Source organism: Cyprinodon variegatus, unplaced genomic scaffold (assembly GCF_000732505.1).
Source record: "Cyprinodon variegatus isolate N-32 unplaced genomic scaffold, C_variegatus-1.0 Scaffold1942, whole genome shotgun sequence".
Taxonomy (NCBI): domain Eukaryota; kingdom Metazoa; phylum Chordata; class Actinopteri; order Cyprinodontiformes; family Cyprinodontidae; genus Cyprinodon; species Cyprinodon variegatus.
In genome coordinates, this window is record NW_015152395.1 from 35,760 (window position 1) to 54,634 (window position 18,875).

Genomic DNA, 18,875 nt, shown 5'->3' on the forward strand with positions numbered 1-18,875 from the left:
TGCTTGGCCATAGAGGTTGTGTTCCCCCCTTTACAAGAGATGATTTTGCAACATAAGTTGCATTTCGCTTTTCCGGAGGAAAAAAAAAACGACCAGACTCGATAGTGGTATCGATAAGCCCAAACGTTATTGATTTTCGGGTTTTGAAAAAAGTGGAACCGGGTCCTTGATAGAACCGGGTTTCGATCCCCATCCCTACTCAAGAGTATCATTACTTCATTGTATTTTTACTCAAGTAAGAGTAAAAAGTAGCCATATAAGACATTACTCAAGTATTTGGTAAAAAGGCTACTCAAATAATAAGTAACTCATCAAACGGCTGATATTAGAGATCGTGTAATAAAGACAAAACAAAATGTAAAGCTATGTTCAAATTCTGGTGTAATAAATGAAAAATAATTCAGTGCAGAAAAAAAAAAATCTAAACCAGTCTTCTTTTTAACATAAAACATATAAAACTAATTACCTCCAAAAGCAATATTTACTTCTTGCTGTATATTTCCTTGACCTTTAAATGTCATGGTAGGTTCAAGTAAGCTTGTGTATTGAAAAAAAAAAAAAAAAAACTTTTTGTGTTTGGAGCCCCTTTTTTTTAACATGCTTGTTTGTTATTCAGTCAAGTTATTCACAATAGACAGAGTAGCCAAAGATTTTACTCAGGAGTAGAGATATTCTATAAAGGTATTGCTAAACCAAAAATAAAAAGTCTGGGTCAGTAAAATTAGTCCTAAAAGTGTATTTTTTTCAAAAAGTCACTCAAGTAAATCTGACTAAGTAAATGTAACTAGATACTGCCCACTTCTGGTCTTAACCAGTCAACTTTTTTTTGTCATTTTGTCAACCTTAAGTAAGGTAGGAAACTCAGTTCTACAGAATACTAAAATATTACAAAACCTATGTAAGAACCCTTCAATAAAGAAATCATCTGTTAGGGTCTGCAAAAATATGTTAAAGACAGCTGACTCAAGAGTTGTCCAGCAAACAGACACCGGCAGCCTGCAAAAGAAAGATAAGCCGCAAAAGGTCATTACTAAGGAATGTGGGTGTTCACAGAGTGCTGTATCCAAGCATACTAATGGAAAGTGGAGAAGAAAAAGGTAGACGAGCTTAAGGGATCATACACGAACAAAGAATAAAAGGACTAAATTGCTGCTTAGTAGTATATAGTTAACTTCATGGATTTAAAAAAAATAATAGCATTTTACTTTATAATGTTTCTACAGAAAGCCTGAAGTTGGTGCAGCCATCTACCAGGAACAGAGGACTCCAAGCCCTTGCATTAGTTGTTAAGCCTCATTGAGATGCTAATTGTTTTTTCTATAAGACCTTCACACCTGCCATTCTGGCCAAAAGTGCCAAAACCTGGTTTCAACACCACAATATTACTGTGCTTAATTATTCTACTAAGTCATATCCCCTGACCTCCACAGAGAATTTATGCAAATGACCTACATACTGCTATTCAATCAACCATGGCTTCATCAACACCTCGATGGAATCGTCTGCGGGCCACATCGAACTGATGCAACAATTGACGCAAAATAAGCCCAGATCAAGAATTAAATGCATATCTTGTACAGTGGCCATACTTTTCAGCAATCTGAATTATTTTTTCTCATAAAAAATACATTGTTCTTACAGGATGTTTTGACAGATGTTATCAAACTGACAACAAATGTTGTTTTAAGAGAATTTTAACAGCTTTGATAATAAAGCTTTAAATCACCTAAAAATACTCTGATATTTCTACATTTATTATGATTATCAGTATATAATTCATAGAAAAATAAAAAAAAGAACTGCTGAGAACATTCTAAAACATTAAATGAAATATAATTTAATTTTAATTATTTGAGCTTGAAATATTTATACCATCTGGGAGAATATCCAGTGCCAGATGCTGACTGGTCATTACAATAATTAATGTGTCTGGCTGAAGGTTTTGTTAAATAACTTTTCAGGAAGTTGTGAAGCACATTGGGGAAAAAAAAACTCCCTTGACCTTCATTAAGCCCTGTGGTACCTCTGTGACAAGTTAATTAATAGACTGCTCTTTCCACCTCTAAAATTAAACTAAGTTAGGAAGAAGTGTGTACACCTGCACATTTGAACGTTAAACAGAAAATCAGCCTTAGGCACTGTTTATAGATATTGAAACAGCTATATTATAGAAATACAAATGTGTCTCCTCTATTTCAAACGGGAGAAATAATAGGGAAAAGGGATTCAACGTTGAACCCAGAGATTTGCTTTAATTCCTCTTTGACCCATTTTCCATCATACACACACATGTTCTCATCTTCCTGCAGGAAAGGAAAGGGTTTACTAATTGTTTCCAGAAAAAAGCTATGTAGTGCAACTCTGGTAAAAATGCAGGAAGTTTTATAACAGACCTATAGCAAATCTGTTAAAAGTATGCAACGTTATCTGCTAAGCTAACAAACACCTCTTGCTTATCTGAACTACTCATTCACAATTAACATGTTTTCTCTAAATTCTCTACATCAATAAGGAAATTTGCTAAAAAGTCAGTGACTCCATATTTTTATGTATAGAAACACTTTTACCAATTTGGATTTAAATAAAAAATAAATAAAAATTCATTGTTTTCTAACTAGCAATATATTGGAAAGTGTGTGAGTGAATTATTCTGTCTATACAATTAGACTGAACTTACATTATATTTCTCAGATTTTTGTGGATCACTTCATTTTGTAAAATTTCTTAAGAGATTGTTATGAATCATAGCTCTCATTGCATCCACTGAATGCAGAGGCTAGCATTAGCTCAAAAGCTGCAAAGAGACGCCAGTTAAAAGTTGTTAGTACCATTTCTTATGCTACGTTCACACCTAAAGCAGCAGGCGCAGCAGAAGTAGCTAGTTTACATGCAAAGTCAATGGTTGACGCGCATCAAGACGCAGCAAAAGGTCCTGCAGCCTATTTTGAGCATCTGAAGCAGTGAAGCATCAGCTGCTGTAGTTAGAAAAATTGAACTTTAGGTGCACGATATGCTACATCAATCAGAGAAGCTGATCTGGGAGCTGGCAGGGAGACTGACATAGCACTGCTGATGCAGATTGATATAAGCACTCCTCTGAAACAGTTTATGAATGCCTAAATTAACTTAAAATTTCAAAACCTGCCGACAAAATATGTTCAATCTTATTATTCTGGTGCCTGCAGTTTGGATTACGAAAATGAAAAACGCCTTCCAACCGCAGCAAACAGTAGTGGAAAACTGCAAAGAGGCGACCAGGCCAGAGGCTGCAGTTGAAGGGGATTTCAAGTGACAGAGCACTGCTGGTGTATGGGGGGTCTGAGAGGCTCTGACAGTGAAATAATATTCAAAGGCAGGATCATAATCTTGATAAACTGATTGCACAGATAAGGTTTTCAGGTGGACTTTCTCACTTAAAAACATATTAAAACTACCTTTTACCCACTTATGACAGCAAATATAGCTGCCACTGTTACAGGCAAAGAAAGGATAGGGTAGCTCCGCCCAACGCGCATCAGACCCACTTTTCGACCACGCAGCTAGAGCAGCAAAGACGCTTCAGCCACGCATCAGAACTAAACTTGACAAGCATCAAAAATGAAGCAACACAAGCATTTTTGCTGCTCCTGCTGCGTGCGGTCTGAACGTAGCATTATGCTGACTACAACTTATTTGGGATTCATAACTGCTAACTTTAGCTAAACTGTTGATTTTATATAAGAGATGAATGGAAAACTACTTTATTGCTAGTATTGGTTAGTATACTTTAACTGCCTAACAAGCTACTATTAGCAGACCAAACAAATTTGCTGTCAATATCTTATCTTGCTAAATATATATATATATATATATATATATATATATATATATATATATATATATATATATATATATATATAAAATATATGTAGATTATACAATATAATAAATGTTTTTAAGACCAACTTTTTCCACATGTTCTGGCTCCTTCATCACAAAAAACATTGATGATCAGAGGTCAAAAAAACCGTCCCAGAATTTCAGCCTCAGTGGTTTGTCAGATATTTGTGAAAAGGTGACCCTAAAATGATTCATTTAGAAACTGCATGTTGATTCTTTAAGTAGCTCATAAAAACTGGAGAGACATACTGTTGGATGCAAGTTTAGCAGCATTTAATTTCATCCCTGTGTGCAGACTTCTATGAAAATAGTTCTTTTTGATGGCTTCAGTGTCATCCACTGTCTCATTCCACTGTGCCAGCAGTTAAAAGAATAAAGCCATGGAAAAAGAATAATGCATCTCAGGAGAATTAAAAACCCATTCAGGAAAGTTAAATAGCTTAAAAAGAAACCAAATACAGTTTGTAGTGAAAGAAACCTTTAGCATTTTTTAAATTAAACAAAAGCGTATATTTTCTCCAACTACAAACTTCAAAAATGTAGCATGTATGAGGTTATAGTTCAACATTGTGTCTATCTTCAGTTGCTTCACTGATCTTAAGATAAAAGAATAATAATGAATAACTGTTTTGCACCTAAGTTATTGGGCCACTTATTTATACAAGCAAGAAGCAGAGCTATATTGATGACCGTATAGCTTCAACTACTAGCCTTTGAAAATGAGTTATTGATCCTTCCTGGCAATTATTTCAGATGGAAACTTAGAAAAAAACAACACTTCTCTGATAAGAAATTGAGGGCATTCTCATAGGCTTATACAAAGGTGTTTGTCAGAAGATAAAAACAGATAGAGTACAGATAATGAACATTTTGAATGGATTTGAACTCATTTCTTTTTGGCAATTTTGAGGTTTTTCAATAAAAAAAAAAGAGCTACAAAGGTAATCACCAAGGTAAAACTTGATTAGAGAATGTAAAGCTTGTAAATCTTGTAATAGATTAGACAACATAAAGTTTGTAAATCTTGTAATAGATTAGACAACATAAAGTTTGTAAATCTTGTAATAGATTAGACAACATAAAGTTTGTAAATCTTGTTAATCAAAGAGAGAAACAGATCAGGACCAGGTAATTAAAATCTCCGTACCCTCTACTCCACTGATGCACTTTACACGGTCGCGGACCTCGACATTGTATCCTTCGAAAGACATGAAGACTCCTTCTGGGTGGTAGGGCTCCCGCTGGGCATAGACCTTGGAGTAGCTGTGCTGGAACTCAAAGCGATCATAGCCATCATACTGCACAATCTTTCCATATACTTCAAAGTATTTCTCCACCCAGCTGAAGGGAAGGTAGACCTCCGCTCCTTCTCGTCTGCCTTTGATGGTGGATTCGTCGTTGATCAGGCAGTCGATTTCTTCGTATTTGATTCCACCAACCACGCCAACAACAGGTGGGGGCTCTGGAGGCTGTGGCGGTTGTTGCTGGCTGCTACTGATCTTTGCACTCGGAGCCACAAATGCCGCCCGAGGGAGGAACCGAAGGGAGATGTCACTGGAGCAGCGGTTCCATAACAGCACCGTTATGAGTGTGAAGAGGGCACATATAACTATGAGGGTCTTGTAGTTCACCCGAGCAGCCAGGCAGCGCATTGTCACAACCAGCCTACAAAACATAAGCAAAACATCAGAAGCATGCAACATGTACATTCACTCAAGTCTGCATTAGGAGAGGTAAACTTTCTTGTGACCCGTAGAGAAAAGCAGAACTTTTTGGGTGAAATTAGTAAGAGTTTTAAAATGCAGGTCATAAAAACTTAAAAGTAAACACAAGAAAGTGGATGCATAAGTTTGAATTTACTGTGGGTAAAAAAAAAAAATAAATAACAAAAAGAAAATAAAACATACAAGGTGACTGAAGCAAAATGCCTTCTGTGCAAAAAACTTTTAAGGTCAGATCAAAGAAAAAAAGCCATTTGGCCACAATACAATTCAGGTATTCTTCCAGGGTCATGTTGTTGGTTTCCAACAAAAGACAGCCTTGGGATGTTTGACTTGTTCTGTTTGATAGCTTATCCTTTCCTAGATTTTTAATGTGGATTGATTCCAGGAAGAAGAGCTGGGAGGGTCATAGATGCAAAGTCTGTTCTATAAATAATATTTTAATCTAGCAAAATGTATTTATTTATTTTTTTACCTGGCAGTGTGCTTAATGTCACATGACAGCATCTGAATGATAAGCATCTCTTGGTTTTACAAAACCTTCAGAATTCCCTGCTTGGTCTCTTTAATTTGGCAAGCCATGGATTTTAAGCATCACACCACAGCCACCCTGTTTGACTGTTGATTCGATCCTGCTTTATATATATATATATATATATATATATATATATATATATATATATATATATATAAAAAACAACATTTGTTTATTTAATGCAACCATCTCAGATAGCAATTAAATGTTTATATTTACAAATAGAGATCTTTCCAGTTTTTATTTTATGAAATATGCGGCACATTTAGCTTTCCATATCTGCCCCAGTCACATTTGATCCCTTTTATAGATTTTTACTTGTGTGATTTCTACTTGTCACACGTTTAAATTAGACTACAAAATGCTCTGTTCAAAATCTTTCCTAAGCAGTTAAGGCTGTACAGTAGGATGGTCAATTTATTCACTTCCACTGCAGCATTTTTTCAGCAGTGGACGCGCCCTCATTGGTCTGTTCTTAATTATAACTTAATCTAGCAAAGATTGGGAACAAAACCTCGACAGAAAAGGCTGAGTTGTTTGCTCCATCAGAACGCTTTAAGCAATGACCGCCTTCTCGGGCTTCTGCAGGTGAGGTCTTTCTAAAGTTCTGTTTGATCTAAAGCTGATCCTGCGGCTTGAGGCGGCTTCTTCAGGTGAGAACCGCTGTACCTTTCCATTTAAAGTGATGGAGCAACTGACTGGCCATGTACAGAGGGGGAGATTAAGGTTTGTATTTTCTTGTCTCCTCCTGCAGCGCAGCCAGCCTTATGTATGTATAGCAGCTTCACAAACTTCAGAGAAACTGCGTCGACAGCATAACCAGTTAGAAGGAATGGATGGTGGGGGTCTTCCCCAATACCGCAGTAGGTAATCAATAGAAAGTAATTATAGAAAAAGCTAAATTAAAGCTTCAATTTCCTTGCAAACATCTTTAAAAAATAATATTTGTGGCAAAACATGTAGGAGGCTTTTCTATAGTTATCCGTCTCCTACTCCGCTTACCGAGTCAGGCCTTAATCCAAGGACAAATGTAGCCTTCCTAATGAGTTTGTCTAAAGTCACTTCCTCTCTGCTATGGATAACCTGCTGCTATAACAAGCTAGTTTATAAAAATGGCTGATGCCAGAAGCGCAGTTTTAACAACTGGAAAATATATATATTAGTCTCTGTCTCCAGGATCAAATTATTTACAGTCAGTTTAAAAATGAGAAACAACTTTTAAGCATGTATTTTACAGCAATTAGTGGGCTAATAGGGACACCCTTTAAACTGTAAAACCATTTCCACAGAGAGTTAATCATTATGGTTTAGATTGCTATATAAATTTCCCAAATGGACTCTGATGTGAAATGGTGATATATTTTTATTCTAAGGTTGTCGTTTAACTTTAGAGCACTACGCCTCCGACCTGGTCACTTGATACTGCACCTGCAGATCAAACTGAGTCTAAACTCAATTACCCTTTCTAAAAGGTTTACCCCATCACTCATGTCTTGCAATGACATTTTTGAGTCCACCCATAAGACTTTATTTCAAATGAGCTGCATTAATGTCACCACTGGGCTATCATTAGTATTGTCTATCCTATATCCACTGCCTAATAAAAAGACCATACAAAGGTTTTCTTTTCGCAATTATTCAGAGGGTTACCATTTTCTATTGAAAAAGCTTTAATTGCACCACATAAAGCAGACATTTTTCTTCCCCTATTGTGAGTCAGGATTCATGTTTTTCTTTGACATTTCCACCAAGCAAACAAGAAATCAATGCACAACCTTTAGCTTCCTCCTCCACACTAATTACAGCTTACTGCCCACAGAATTTACTGCTAAAGTGAAGACCGAGCAGGGAGAGGGGAAAATCATTACTATCCAAGTTTATTTCACTACCTCACCCTAAATGGGCCCAAGCTAAAAGTAGGAGTGATTAATGTACAATAATTTCAGTGATAGTAATCTACTTCTACAATGCAAAGTCAAATCATTGAGCAAGAGGCATCCAGAACATTGCTGATCTATCAAATAGTTCCAATCAACAAGGATGGTGTACTAAGTGCTTTGAACGGCAAACTTGGAAGGAATGCAAATCATACAATAAGTCATATCGGATTATACTTGCACAATTTGCTGCCCTGTACCGCAGTGTAACATCACAGTCTGATCAATCACTGGGACACTCTTTACCGATATCAGGAGATACGACAGACCAGTAAGGGGATGCAACACCAAACTGACTGAAGCTCCAACTATTGTAGAAAGAAATGCAAGTAATAAAATAAAAATCCCACAGACTGCCCCCTGAAAGATAAGTAGGACTGGTCCTGACAAGGAACTCGGTATAAATGATTGTCTCTTTTTATAGCTCACTCCTGCTGCTGTTGAGCTTATAGCCTCAGTTGATATACATGGAGGCTTAGGTACAAAAGCATAAACCAATGCCCTCTTTCACAAATGCAACATAAATGTTTTTTTTTTTTTTTAGAAAATTAAAAATCTATATATTTTATCACTGCAATTGTGTGAAGTATTTTTTAAAACTTAAAAATTCATATATTGTCTAAAAAAAAAGAAGAAATTAAGCATTGGAATAAAAACTTGCAGACTGAGGGCTAGAAGAACACCTTGCACCCAGGTGTTCATGATATCAGCCGCTTAATAATTTTTGGTAGTATGTGGAAAAATGTTAACCTACCAGCAAAAAAAGGGAAAAAAAAAAAAAATAAAACTTCTGATAACACACCGGGGTCAAAGAAAAAACAAAACATAAACAGACGTCCCTTAATCTTCTTTTAAACTGCCAACGACCCTGAATAAGTTGACCTAAAACTCTAAATTCAGCAATTCACTGCCCTCATGGTCAGTCAGGCTGAAGAGCTGCTAAACATTTATCAGAAGACGACTGGGTCAAGAGCAGAGACACGGATTCAAGGTGAAGATGGAAGCAGTAAGACCATGAGGATACAACTAAAGTCAGAGATTACAGAGTTTTTGAGATAGATTAAATAAGAGAGACACCTTGACTGAGTAAACGACCGTACCTGTGCAGGGTCACCAACACAGGAAAAGATTAAAAAGAGCTTGAGATGTGTGGGTGATGTACTGGTGTGAGCTTGTTTTGATGAGTTAGACCATTTTTAAACGTGGATGAGCTGAAAACATTGCTTAAGCCGTTTCTAAAAGACGTCTGTTAAAACTGCATTTTTCACTTGGAACGTACTAACATATCTGACAGATCCTTGAATCCATCGGACATACAACGATTTCCACAACATATCAGAAGTCAGATTTATTTTTGGAGAATTATTTGTCTTGTTGTGCTTTACAATGTGCAGGATCTTCATTTTAATTCTGACATAGTGTTGTCAATATGGCCAAGGACTGTTATGATCACTATATTTTATGACCAATTTATTCCCAATTTTATGATATTTAGGATTTGTGTAGCAAAATAATGCATTTTTTTATGGAGCCTTCCAAGCATTGATGCTAGAGGATGTTTGGTTAAAAAATATTAAAGATCAATGAAAGTATAACATGCAAAGTAAACATGCTGATTTATTGCATCAAATATCCAATATTCAACTGTAAGGTCTCCATTGCATGATTTCCTAATGCCATGCAACCTTTGGGGAAAGCCTGGAACAAATAATGTAGTTTCTGTAGTTGAATTCTCTCCATGTACCATTTAACAAAATTTTTTGTAAAACAATACAAGAGAGGATGATGGATTTACAGAGTGTTTGCAGTGCTGCAATACATTGGATAGAGATGAGATGGTACTGGTTTTAGTTTCTTACAGTTTGGGTTAGAACTGCTAAACCAGAGGAGCTGATGCTAAGTATAAACCAGAGCGGGTTTAGCCCCAGAATCCTATATTGTAACTTCTGGCACCCCCAGCCAGCCCTCCGTCCTGCTATGTGAATCCTTCCTAAAGCTGATCTAGGTCATCTCTGCCTTTAAATAAGTGCTGACCTCATATTGGCAAGTTAAATCCAGCTTAAACTGGGATTCTCACAGCTACTTTGATGCCATTTACAGCAAAGTAAAAGGCTTATTAGGCTTTGGGAAGGTATGTTTCCGTTGTATTAAGGGTGTTTAATGTGTGATAATAACATTTTAAAAGATGATAAACACAATTAACAAATTGCTTCATGCCTGGGAAAATTACAGACCCTGATATTTTGGCACAAATCCCATACATTTGTTTGTGATTCAAAAGGATTAATTCTAAATAATTTGTCAAAACCAAAGCTGTCTACTGCATTGCAACACAAGATTGTGTTTAAATACTTATCGCTAAGAGGAAAATTTAATTTTCCCAAAAGACTAAAAACTCAAAAATGCGTGTTGCTTTACAGCATACATATAACAAACTGTTCTATTATTAATGTCCTCTAGATTCAATTTTCACAAATTAAGTCATTTGTAAATCACATTTGCTGCTGAGTAGTAGTTAATTACAAAGCAAACAGCATTTGTGCAGCTTGTTACACACAGTGCTGCATTGTCCCTGATGTATTTTGACCCAGATTTATGTGCATCTATTGGGAGGATGTTCTCTTCAGAAAAACAAGAGCCTTGGCGGTTTCCTAAAAGTCTCAGAATGATTTGTGTTTGTCTTCAAAACTTGAAAACAAATGACCGCCCTTGCTGAGCAGCAAGGACACCAGTTCTGCATTTTAGTCATGTTAAGTAAGAAGACCAAGGTCCTAATGAATACAGATTACAAAAATATTTCTATTAAAAAAAAATGTCCTGTGCCAAGGGCAAAAAAAAAAATTGTTTATAAACAAGTCACCACAGTCTGTTAATGTTAACCAATCTATTTGTGTTTGAAATAAACATCACCACTAATGAGCAAGAGCAAAAGGTTAATAAAGTCTTTTCACCAGCTTATTTTGATGTTTATATTTAAAGTATTAAAAGCAAGCTTTTTAGAGATTGTGCTGTACCATGAGGAAAAACTGATGTCTGCCATCACATGAAAATCAAGGAGCTTTACAAGAACATAATCTTTATTTTTGCAACACCTTTGAATTGTGTTGCTTTGGGGAACTCACTTTTTAGCATAGTCCACGTATAGTGGGATCAGAGGTGTGGAATTTGGTACTCTTCATTAATTGATGGCATAAGTTATAGTAGGGCTGGTCGAAAGAATGGATTTTTACTGTTACAGTCATTCACTACGATAACAGGCGACGAATTTCCCATGTAGATAAAGGAAATAAACTTAACTCTACCGTTTTTTGCTGGTGGCTGGCATTTCCTTCCCCTTTTAGACACTGAAGCATGTGTGTAATCACATGACTCCACCGATCCAGTCAGATCAGAAGTGTCAAAAATGGCGGATGAGCCCAGTAAAGAAGTGTCTAAAATTGCTGTAAATGAAATTACATCAGTTAATCCTGGAGAGCCGAGCGAGGCAGAGATGCAGCTGAGCACGCAGAGAAGAAGTCGAGAGCACATTGTCGGAGGTGAGCGGGAGGCAGACTGGTTTTTAGCAAGGGTGTATGAGTTTATACAATGTGCATTGTTCTGCACACTCAAAATTTAATTTAAAGAAAACTCCAACCTCTTCCAGCATCTACAGCACAACCACGCTGTTGAGTTCAAAGATGTGCAAAAGGCTCCATTGAGCAAAAATGTTTGCTAGAGGAAACATTTTTCTCTTGTTCAGTGAGACATTGTTAAATGTTTAACCCTGAATGGGTACAAGACTGTAAAATGTATTTGAAAGTAATGTGTTAGCCGATTTATTAAATAAATAAATTATGAATAGATCCGTTGCATTTCCTGTACATGCTTTTATTTTTGATAGAGGAGCCGGAGCATTTATTGTGCATTTATCGTTATCGAGTTAAACGTGCCAAATTTATTGTGATATTAATTTGAGATCATATCACCAAGTCCTAAGTTATACTTCAGGTTGCATGCGTCCACATAGCAGCGTCATATTAAACAATGTGATCATCTGGTGATGTGCTTGACTTAAAGGTATAGTGGGGGATTTTTTTTTTTTTTTAATTCGCAAAAATCTTAGGAAAAAAAATGCACATGTACAGCCCTGTACCCATCCCAGAGCGAACATCTATTAAACGCGTGCGAGAGCATGCACAAACCCATCTCTCCTTGCACCCTCTGTTCGTAGACCCTTTTTCTCTTATGACCCTCGGCCATTTTCAAAGAACTGCGGTGAAAAAGGTGAGCTTCAATGACTGTCTGAAACCGTAGTTCACCACAGATATACGCCTGAAAGTGCGCATGCACAGAAAAACTGGACAAGCATGTAGGACAACCTTACGTAAACATATCACCAGAATGATTGACAATTAGGAGGACCACTGATTTAGATGATCCACTAGAAATAAAAGATTATCCACTATACCTTTTACTTACCTAAAAGTTATTCTGATAGCAGAGTTAGAATATCATTACATATTATGGTATTTCTTAACTTAACAATAGCATAATATGAAATGCACCTACTGTTTCTGCACCATCAAATGCCAAACTGTATCCCTGCAAACATGCACATAGGTTTAAGGTTCTTTTCTTAGAGGTGAAATTTTAATAATGTTTTCTGCAGTAACCCATTTCCCCTCCAAAAAAGCCTCGGTTTGCAGCAAATTCACTTTAAAATAGAGCAATGACTATTATACTAACGAAATTTTAAATTTCAGGTATATAAATAAAAACTAAAATTGTCTAGCTGCAGGTTCTTGAAAATTGTAACATCACTCATTGGGGGGAAAAAATGAAGTTTATATTAGATGACATTACGATGACCCGTCATTACATTTCTCTCCTGTTGAAATGAGGTTTGAGTTCCGCTTGCAATGTGTCAGGCACGCTTTGAACAAAATACAATAGGATTACAGTTAAATGATTCTGCTGACCACTCTGTTAACCCTGTCAGCCTGATCTGTGGCCCTCTATTCACTGTTCCTGTTCAATCCCCAAGGCACGCTTTAGGGAACAAATGTGCTTTCCGAGCTCTTTATCAACATTAACAAGATTATTTGATCTAAAAACAAATGATGGGCAGTAAAATCCTACCATAGAATTTAATAAATGCTTGCTTTCATAGCTGAATATAAGAAAAAGCACAGGGATATTTTTAGCGGAGTTCATAATATTTTCCTGAAGAATCATTGCTCTCATGATATTAAAGTCCAATATCAAGAGTTCTGCACCATTTGGTAATCTCTATGCCTTTGAACAGAGTGGTTTACCCCTATACCAAATTGATGCCTTTTATTTATTTTCACAATACACCAGCTGTTCTCCACATAGCAGGTTAAGCTGGTTTATAAATACTATAAGTCGGATTGTGAGAGGTGGCAAATCAAAGCTGTGCTAAAATATAATTTAGCCACAGAAGAAAAGGATCAGTTAGCCCCTTGTTTCCCTCAACTTCTTTTAATAAAAAAGGTATATTACATGTAGAATCCATGGAACATGAAAAAGAAACAAGGGGGTTTATTTTTTTGGAATGGTGGTATATCTGGCAATATTTTTTCTGTTTGACTTTCAGTTCATTTAAATAAATTACCATTAGCTTGCTATAAAACATTTAGCTTACTTGATAAAAATGTATTATGATAGAAGCTTATGATAGAAGGTATGTGTGATAATAAAAAAAAATCCATTAAAAAGGTGAGCTTCTTTTTTAATTGTAGGTCGAGCCCCAAACTATGCAAGCATCAGCCTCTCAAAACTTTTAACACTGAGAAACATTTTCCTTTTTGATGTGCCATGGTTTGCCATCAATCATTTGGACTGTTTTCCCCTAAGGAGTTAAGTTCACAAAATAAAACAAACCAAAAAAAAATCTACTTAAGCAAGAACACTTAAGAGTTGTTTCACACCTAACTTTGTTAAAGCTAATGATCTGCAGCTCACGCACAGAAATGCTGACAAGTTCACACTGAAGCAGAAAGTGGAAAAAGCTTCACCAAGGTTCAGCAACTTCACCTCCCCGATGAATCCCTGAGGTCCTATCACAGCCGCGCCTAGTAATACAAAGCATCTTTGGTGTTACCAAAGAAGCTTTAAACTTTTTATGGAAATTTTTTGTAACTGTTCATAAAATAGATCCCTAAATAGTCAAAAGCAGCATGCTTTTAGGCTAATCACATGCGCCTATGTGGAGATCATCACACCATCTTCTAATAAGCCCAAAGAGAATAAGCAACAGATTGTATAATAATGAGCCTATAAATCCTAACAAATGTACTGAAAAGAAAATGCATGTTAAACTAACTGGTGATTTATGTCAATACCAAAAACATCATTTTTTTAAAATAGTTTATGGAGTGTTGTTCATGGGGTTGGGTAAGAGTGGAGACCTGACAAAAGGAAATGTAAAACTCAGCTCTCACTCTGCATAATGAGCTATCTGCGACAGAAAATTCATTCTTTAAAAATAGCAAAGGAAGCAATAGCTTCACCAAACATAGTTACAGCAGAATCTTGAAACATATTCACAAGCAAACAGTCGTAACGGTGTATTAAAAATCCATTAAAGCCATGCATAGTGAATAATGAACAGTGCACACGTCTTCCAAAGTTCATCTTGAGTCCAAATCTTCATAGCCTCTTCAGACTGTGCTGAATGGAGGGATACTTGAATATCAGTGCAAGAAGCTATACTATGTATAAACTTCATATTGGCTTAACTTGAAACTCCAGCTAAATCCTGTAAGCCACAGAACCCTAGCAGGAAACTCCTGAGATTAGACATTTAGGGTGAAGGCAGCTGAAGAAGATGGATGAGGATAGGATGGAGAAACTCCAATGTGAAATGAGCTGTGAAACCACAGACTTGTAACCATGATCTCAATGATTGGCACGTTATGGGTTAATGAGAATGTACTGAGGCACTTTCTGCTGCGTGCTGGTTTAGATGGTGGTGTCATTTATCTTAGATGAGCAGCTTTTCCTTTGTAAAGGAGTGTGCGTTGGAGACATAAGGGAGGTGTGTTGGTGGAGGCATAGGTTGTCACAAATTCAAGTGTGAAAAGGCACTGGTGTTGAAGTTGTGAGACAGGACACTTTTTTCCTTTATACTAGTCAGCGTTAAATTGTAGAATGCATACAAAGTTCTCTTTGACTGAATTGGAACAGATGAGACGTGCATTTCTACTTAAGAGTTTTGTCTTTTTTGCAGACTTTCCAGACATTTAAGCGTGTTCCTCCACTAAAGGAGTTAGGTACCAGTCTGAGACAGCTAGTAAGTAATCAGCTTATTCCGCAGCTAAGAGGCATTTTAGCTCATTTGAAGGCTGTGTGTTTGAACAGGTTGGTATTATGGATTTATGGACAACAGAAATGCTTAATAAACTTAATTCTGGAGGACACCAAGGCTGCTTGAATCTTTATTCCAAACATAAAACTTGTTTTGTTTTCTGTGTTTCACAAATGCAAGTCTAATGCAGATAGATTTAGCTTAAAAGATTATGTGCTTTGTTTTATGGTCCTTAACAATAAGAGGTATTTTCTCATTTATTTCTTACACTGTAGTTTTTAAAATTAGTTTATTTTTTACTATTGAGATTTCTAATAAAAAAAATGAAATTATGTTTCAATTTATCCATTTCTTTTGGAGTTTTGCCATAACAAAATAAACAGTCACTCAGTTCGGTGTTGTTGTTTTTTGCATGCCAGCTACAGCAAACGTAGAGAAATCATGTAGGTCAGCATAGTGCTTTAGGTTATAATGGTTTGATTCATATTTGTTGTATAAATAAGTGCAATTAAAAACATTTCTATCTTTGAAACTTTCCACATAAAATGCAAAACCTTTGTCTTTCAGTTCTAAGGAAGATTTTCTCTCTGCATGTGATTTACGATAAACTGTCTGGGTGTTGTGCTAGCATCATACAGAGCCCTGCATTCTCGGTAATACATGAAAATTAAGATGATAAAGTTAACCCTAACCAAACTTATGCATAAGGTAAGATACAAAGTATAAAAAATATAAACATTTTAAATAAGTAATGCAATCTGAGTATTTTCATAACATCCATAATTGAGTAGAAGTTTTCCTACAAAAGAAAAAAAGGTGATTCATACAATCATGCAAGAACACAAAGAGAAATAGGTTTGGTTCGAATAACGAGAGTTATCTGAAGATAAATAAAAAGTGTAAAATTGTCGATAATTTTTTTTACAAAAGTTTTGAGTTTGAAAAAATCCTAACTTAGAAACAGTTTTCTGCATAAATACAAACTCTATTTTGATTTGGCCAGAGTGACAAAGAAGGATATTCTATGATTATTAACAGCAGCAGTACCGATAATTGTTTGTTATGACTGATGTAGTATAAACTGGAAGTAAGATTTAACAATATTTAGAGACTTTACACTCAGATTTTTCTAACCATTATTTCATCTATTTCTTTTAAAACAAAGCAAATTCCCCACGATTGACCAAACCGATTATTTCCATGGACATATATTTAGGATTCGAATTTAAATAATAAGCAAAATCATTGGTCAACTTTCAAAGACCGCTGTCTTGTCTTGATTGCTGAGAAGAGATGATTTATAATTACTTTAGTGTTTCAATGGCTGATTTAAAAAAAATAATAATAAAATAACAGATAACAAAACAAACAAAAACAGTGTTTGGTGGTTTAGAAGGTGTTGCATTGAGTCATAACAAAACTTAACCTCCCACTCAAAAAAAAACACATCTTGCTTAAAGCTGTAAATAATGTGTGATTATCTTTCCTCCTACATTACTTAAAAGACAGGAAAATGTACAATTAGGGAGACCTTCACCAAGCAGTCCCACCGACACAAATCTGTAACACAAACAACAATCCTGCTTTGTTCGAAAGCAGCCAGTAAGTGAGTAAACTGCTTTGAGGTTAATACGTGAGTGTGTTTTACTGAAGAGGATTAGGCAAGGCATTACCACAAAGCTTATAGCCAGAGTCTGTAGGGGGATTAAGACATCCAAGACTCAAATGAAGGGGTTAGAAAAGAAAAATCACAGGATTGTTTGAGAAGGAGGTCAAGCAAAGTGCTTGTCCTACAAAGACAAAGTAAACCTGGAAAAAGCAGGGAAGAGAATGATGTCAAACGCTGCAGTAGGATTTGAGAGCAACTGCATTTATAAGGCCAAATCTGAAGTAATAGAAATAGAAAGACTGAAATAGCTTTTAGCACTGTTTTCTGAACTCACTAAACTCCATACTCACATTAGACCAGGGGTAACCAATTAAAAATTAGCAGGGTCCGAATAAAGAAAATCAACAACCAGTAAAGTTCCGGAGACATTTTTAACTATAATCCCTTACTTTAAAAAGAATTTAACACTTAAATAAAATGAGCATTTATGCATCCATGTTATACATTGAATTTTGAATAAAAAAATATAAAAAATAGAACCTTTTTTTTCCATTTTAAAATCTAAATTGTTTTTGTAGTAGAGAACAACAACCAATCTTTTATTTTGGTATAAAGACAATTTCCTGAGTCACTTTTTTTTTTTTTTTTTTCATAAAACACCTGAACTGACCGTTTATTATTATTTTTCCTTTCTTTTTTTCTGGCTTAATGAGAGCAGTGGGCTTTAGGTTGACATGAAAGGCTTTAAACCTGGGTTTGAATGCCATTCTCAATTAAATATCAAGGTGCTCATTTTGAGCCTGGATCTATATTTATTTTTGATTATGTTCATGGTGGAGAATCCTGCTTCACAGCAGCAGGTTGAGCCAAACATACTAAAAATGTGCAGGGTCATTTTTTCCTCATAGTCTTCTCCTTCTTTCCCATCGCCCGGCTGGCCACAGGTTTTCCTGCTGTGTCTAAAAGTAGCAGCAGCAGCAGCAACTCAGACTGACAGCAGCTCATTGGCTAATTTGCATCATGTGTAGCCTGGTCCCGGACACTCTGGGGGGCTTTACGGTACAAAACGGGAGAAGCGGCACATGTGACGTTTAGACACCGTCGTCGGACAACATGCAGTAATTTATAAATGTTTTAAATCAGGTTGGGTCCGGATTAGCCAGCAGGTGTTTACAGATCCGGACCGCTAATCTGTGATCTCTGCATTAGACCATTCTACATTTCTAGAGGGCCTTAATCATAACTTTGTGAAAACTATTCCAAACTGGTGGGAAGCCAGAGGTCAGCCATATTAGTTTTTTAATAAGGTAATATAATCTAAAATTAGATTAGATTAATGCTGTCTCTTTGCATATATGCCCCCTGTGAACATTCATCCATACTAGACATAAATGAGGTAAAACTACATACTCAATGAGCAGAATCGTCCTACTTTGAAATCATCTGCATATAGCAAATTTATATTGTGACTAGGGCTGCAACAACGAATCGATAAAATCGATAAAAATCAACTTTTAAAAGCGTTGGCAACGAATTTCATCATCGATTAGTTGTGTCGCACGATTAATGCGTCATCCGCCGCTGTCGTCATCACATCCACTTGACTGAAACGGGGGAAGAAAAAAAAAATACGGCAGCGCCGCAGGTGCAGTGTTGCCAACTCAGCGATATTTAGCGACTTTTCAGAGCCCTCCAGTGACTATTTTTCAAAAAAGCGACTAGCGACAAATCTGGCGACTTTATGGTGTCACTGGCGACTTTTGGAGACTCTTAGTTAAAGCATGTATCGTTCCTCCAGCGGCAGCTGCTGCCATGGGGCGCCTCCCCCATTCCAACCCCGGTCTACCGCTCCTGCAGGAGTCCCTCTCAGCGCTGCAGTCAGAGC

General features: G+C 36.3%; 1 protein-coding gene across 1 annotated transcript in view; it reads right to left on the reverse strand.

The window, feature by feature from the left end:
* glce (glucuronic acid epimerase) overlaps positions 1 to 18,875 on the reverse strand; it is a 36,093-nt gene that overhangs the window by 16,463 nt on the left and 755 nt on the right. The window contains exon 2 of the mRNA XM_015405012.1: positions 5,027 to 5,544. Within this exon, the coding sequence (XP_015260498.1) occupies positions 5,027 to 5,531 (505 nt within the window). The 5' untranslated portion in view covers positions 5,532 to 5,544. The remainder of the gene's footprint in view (positions 1 to 5,026; positions 5,545 to 18,875) is intronic.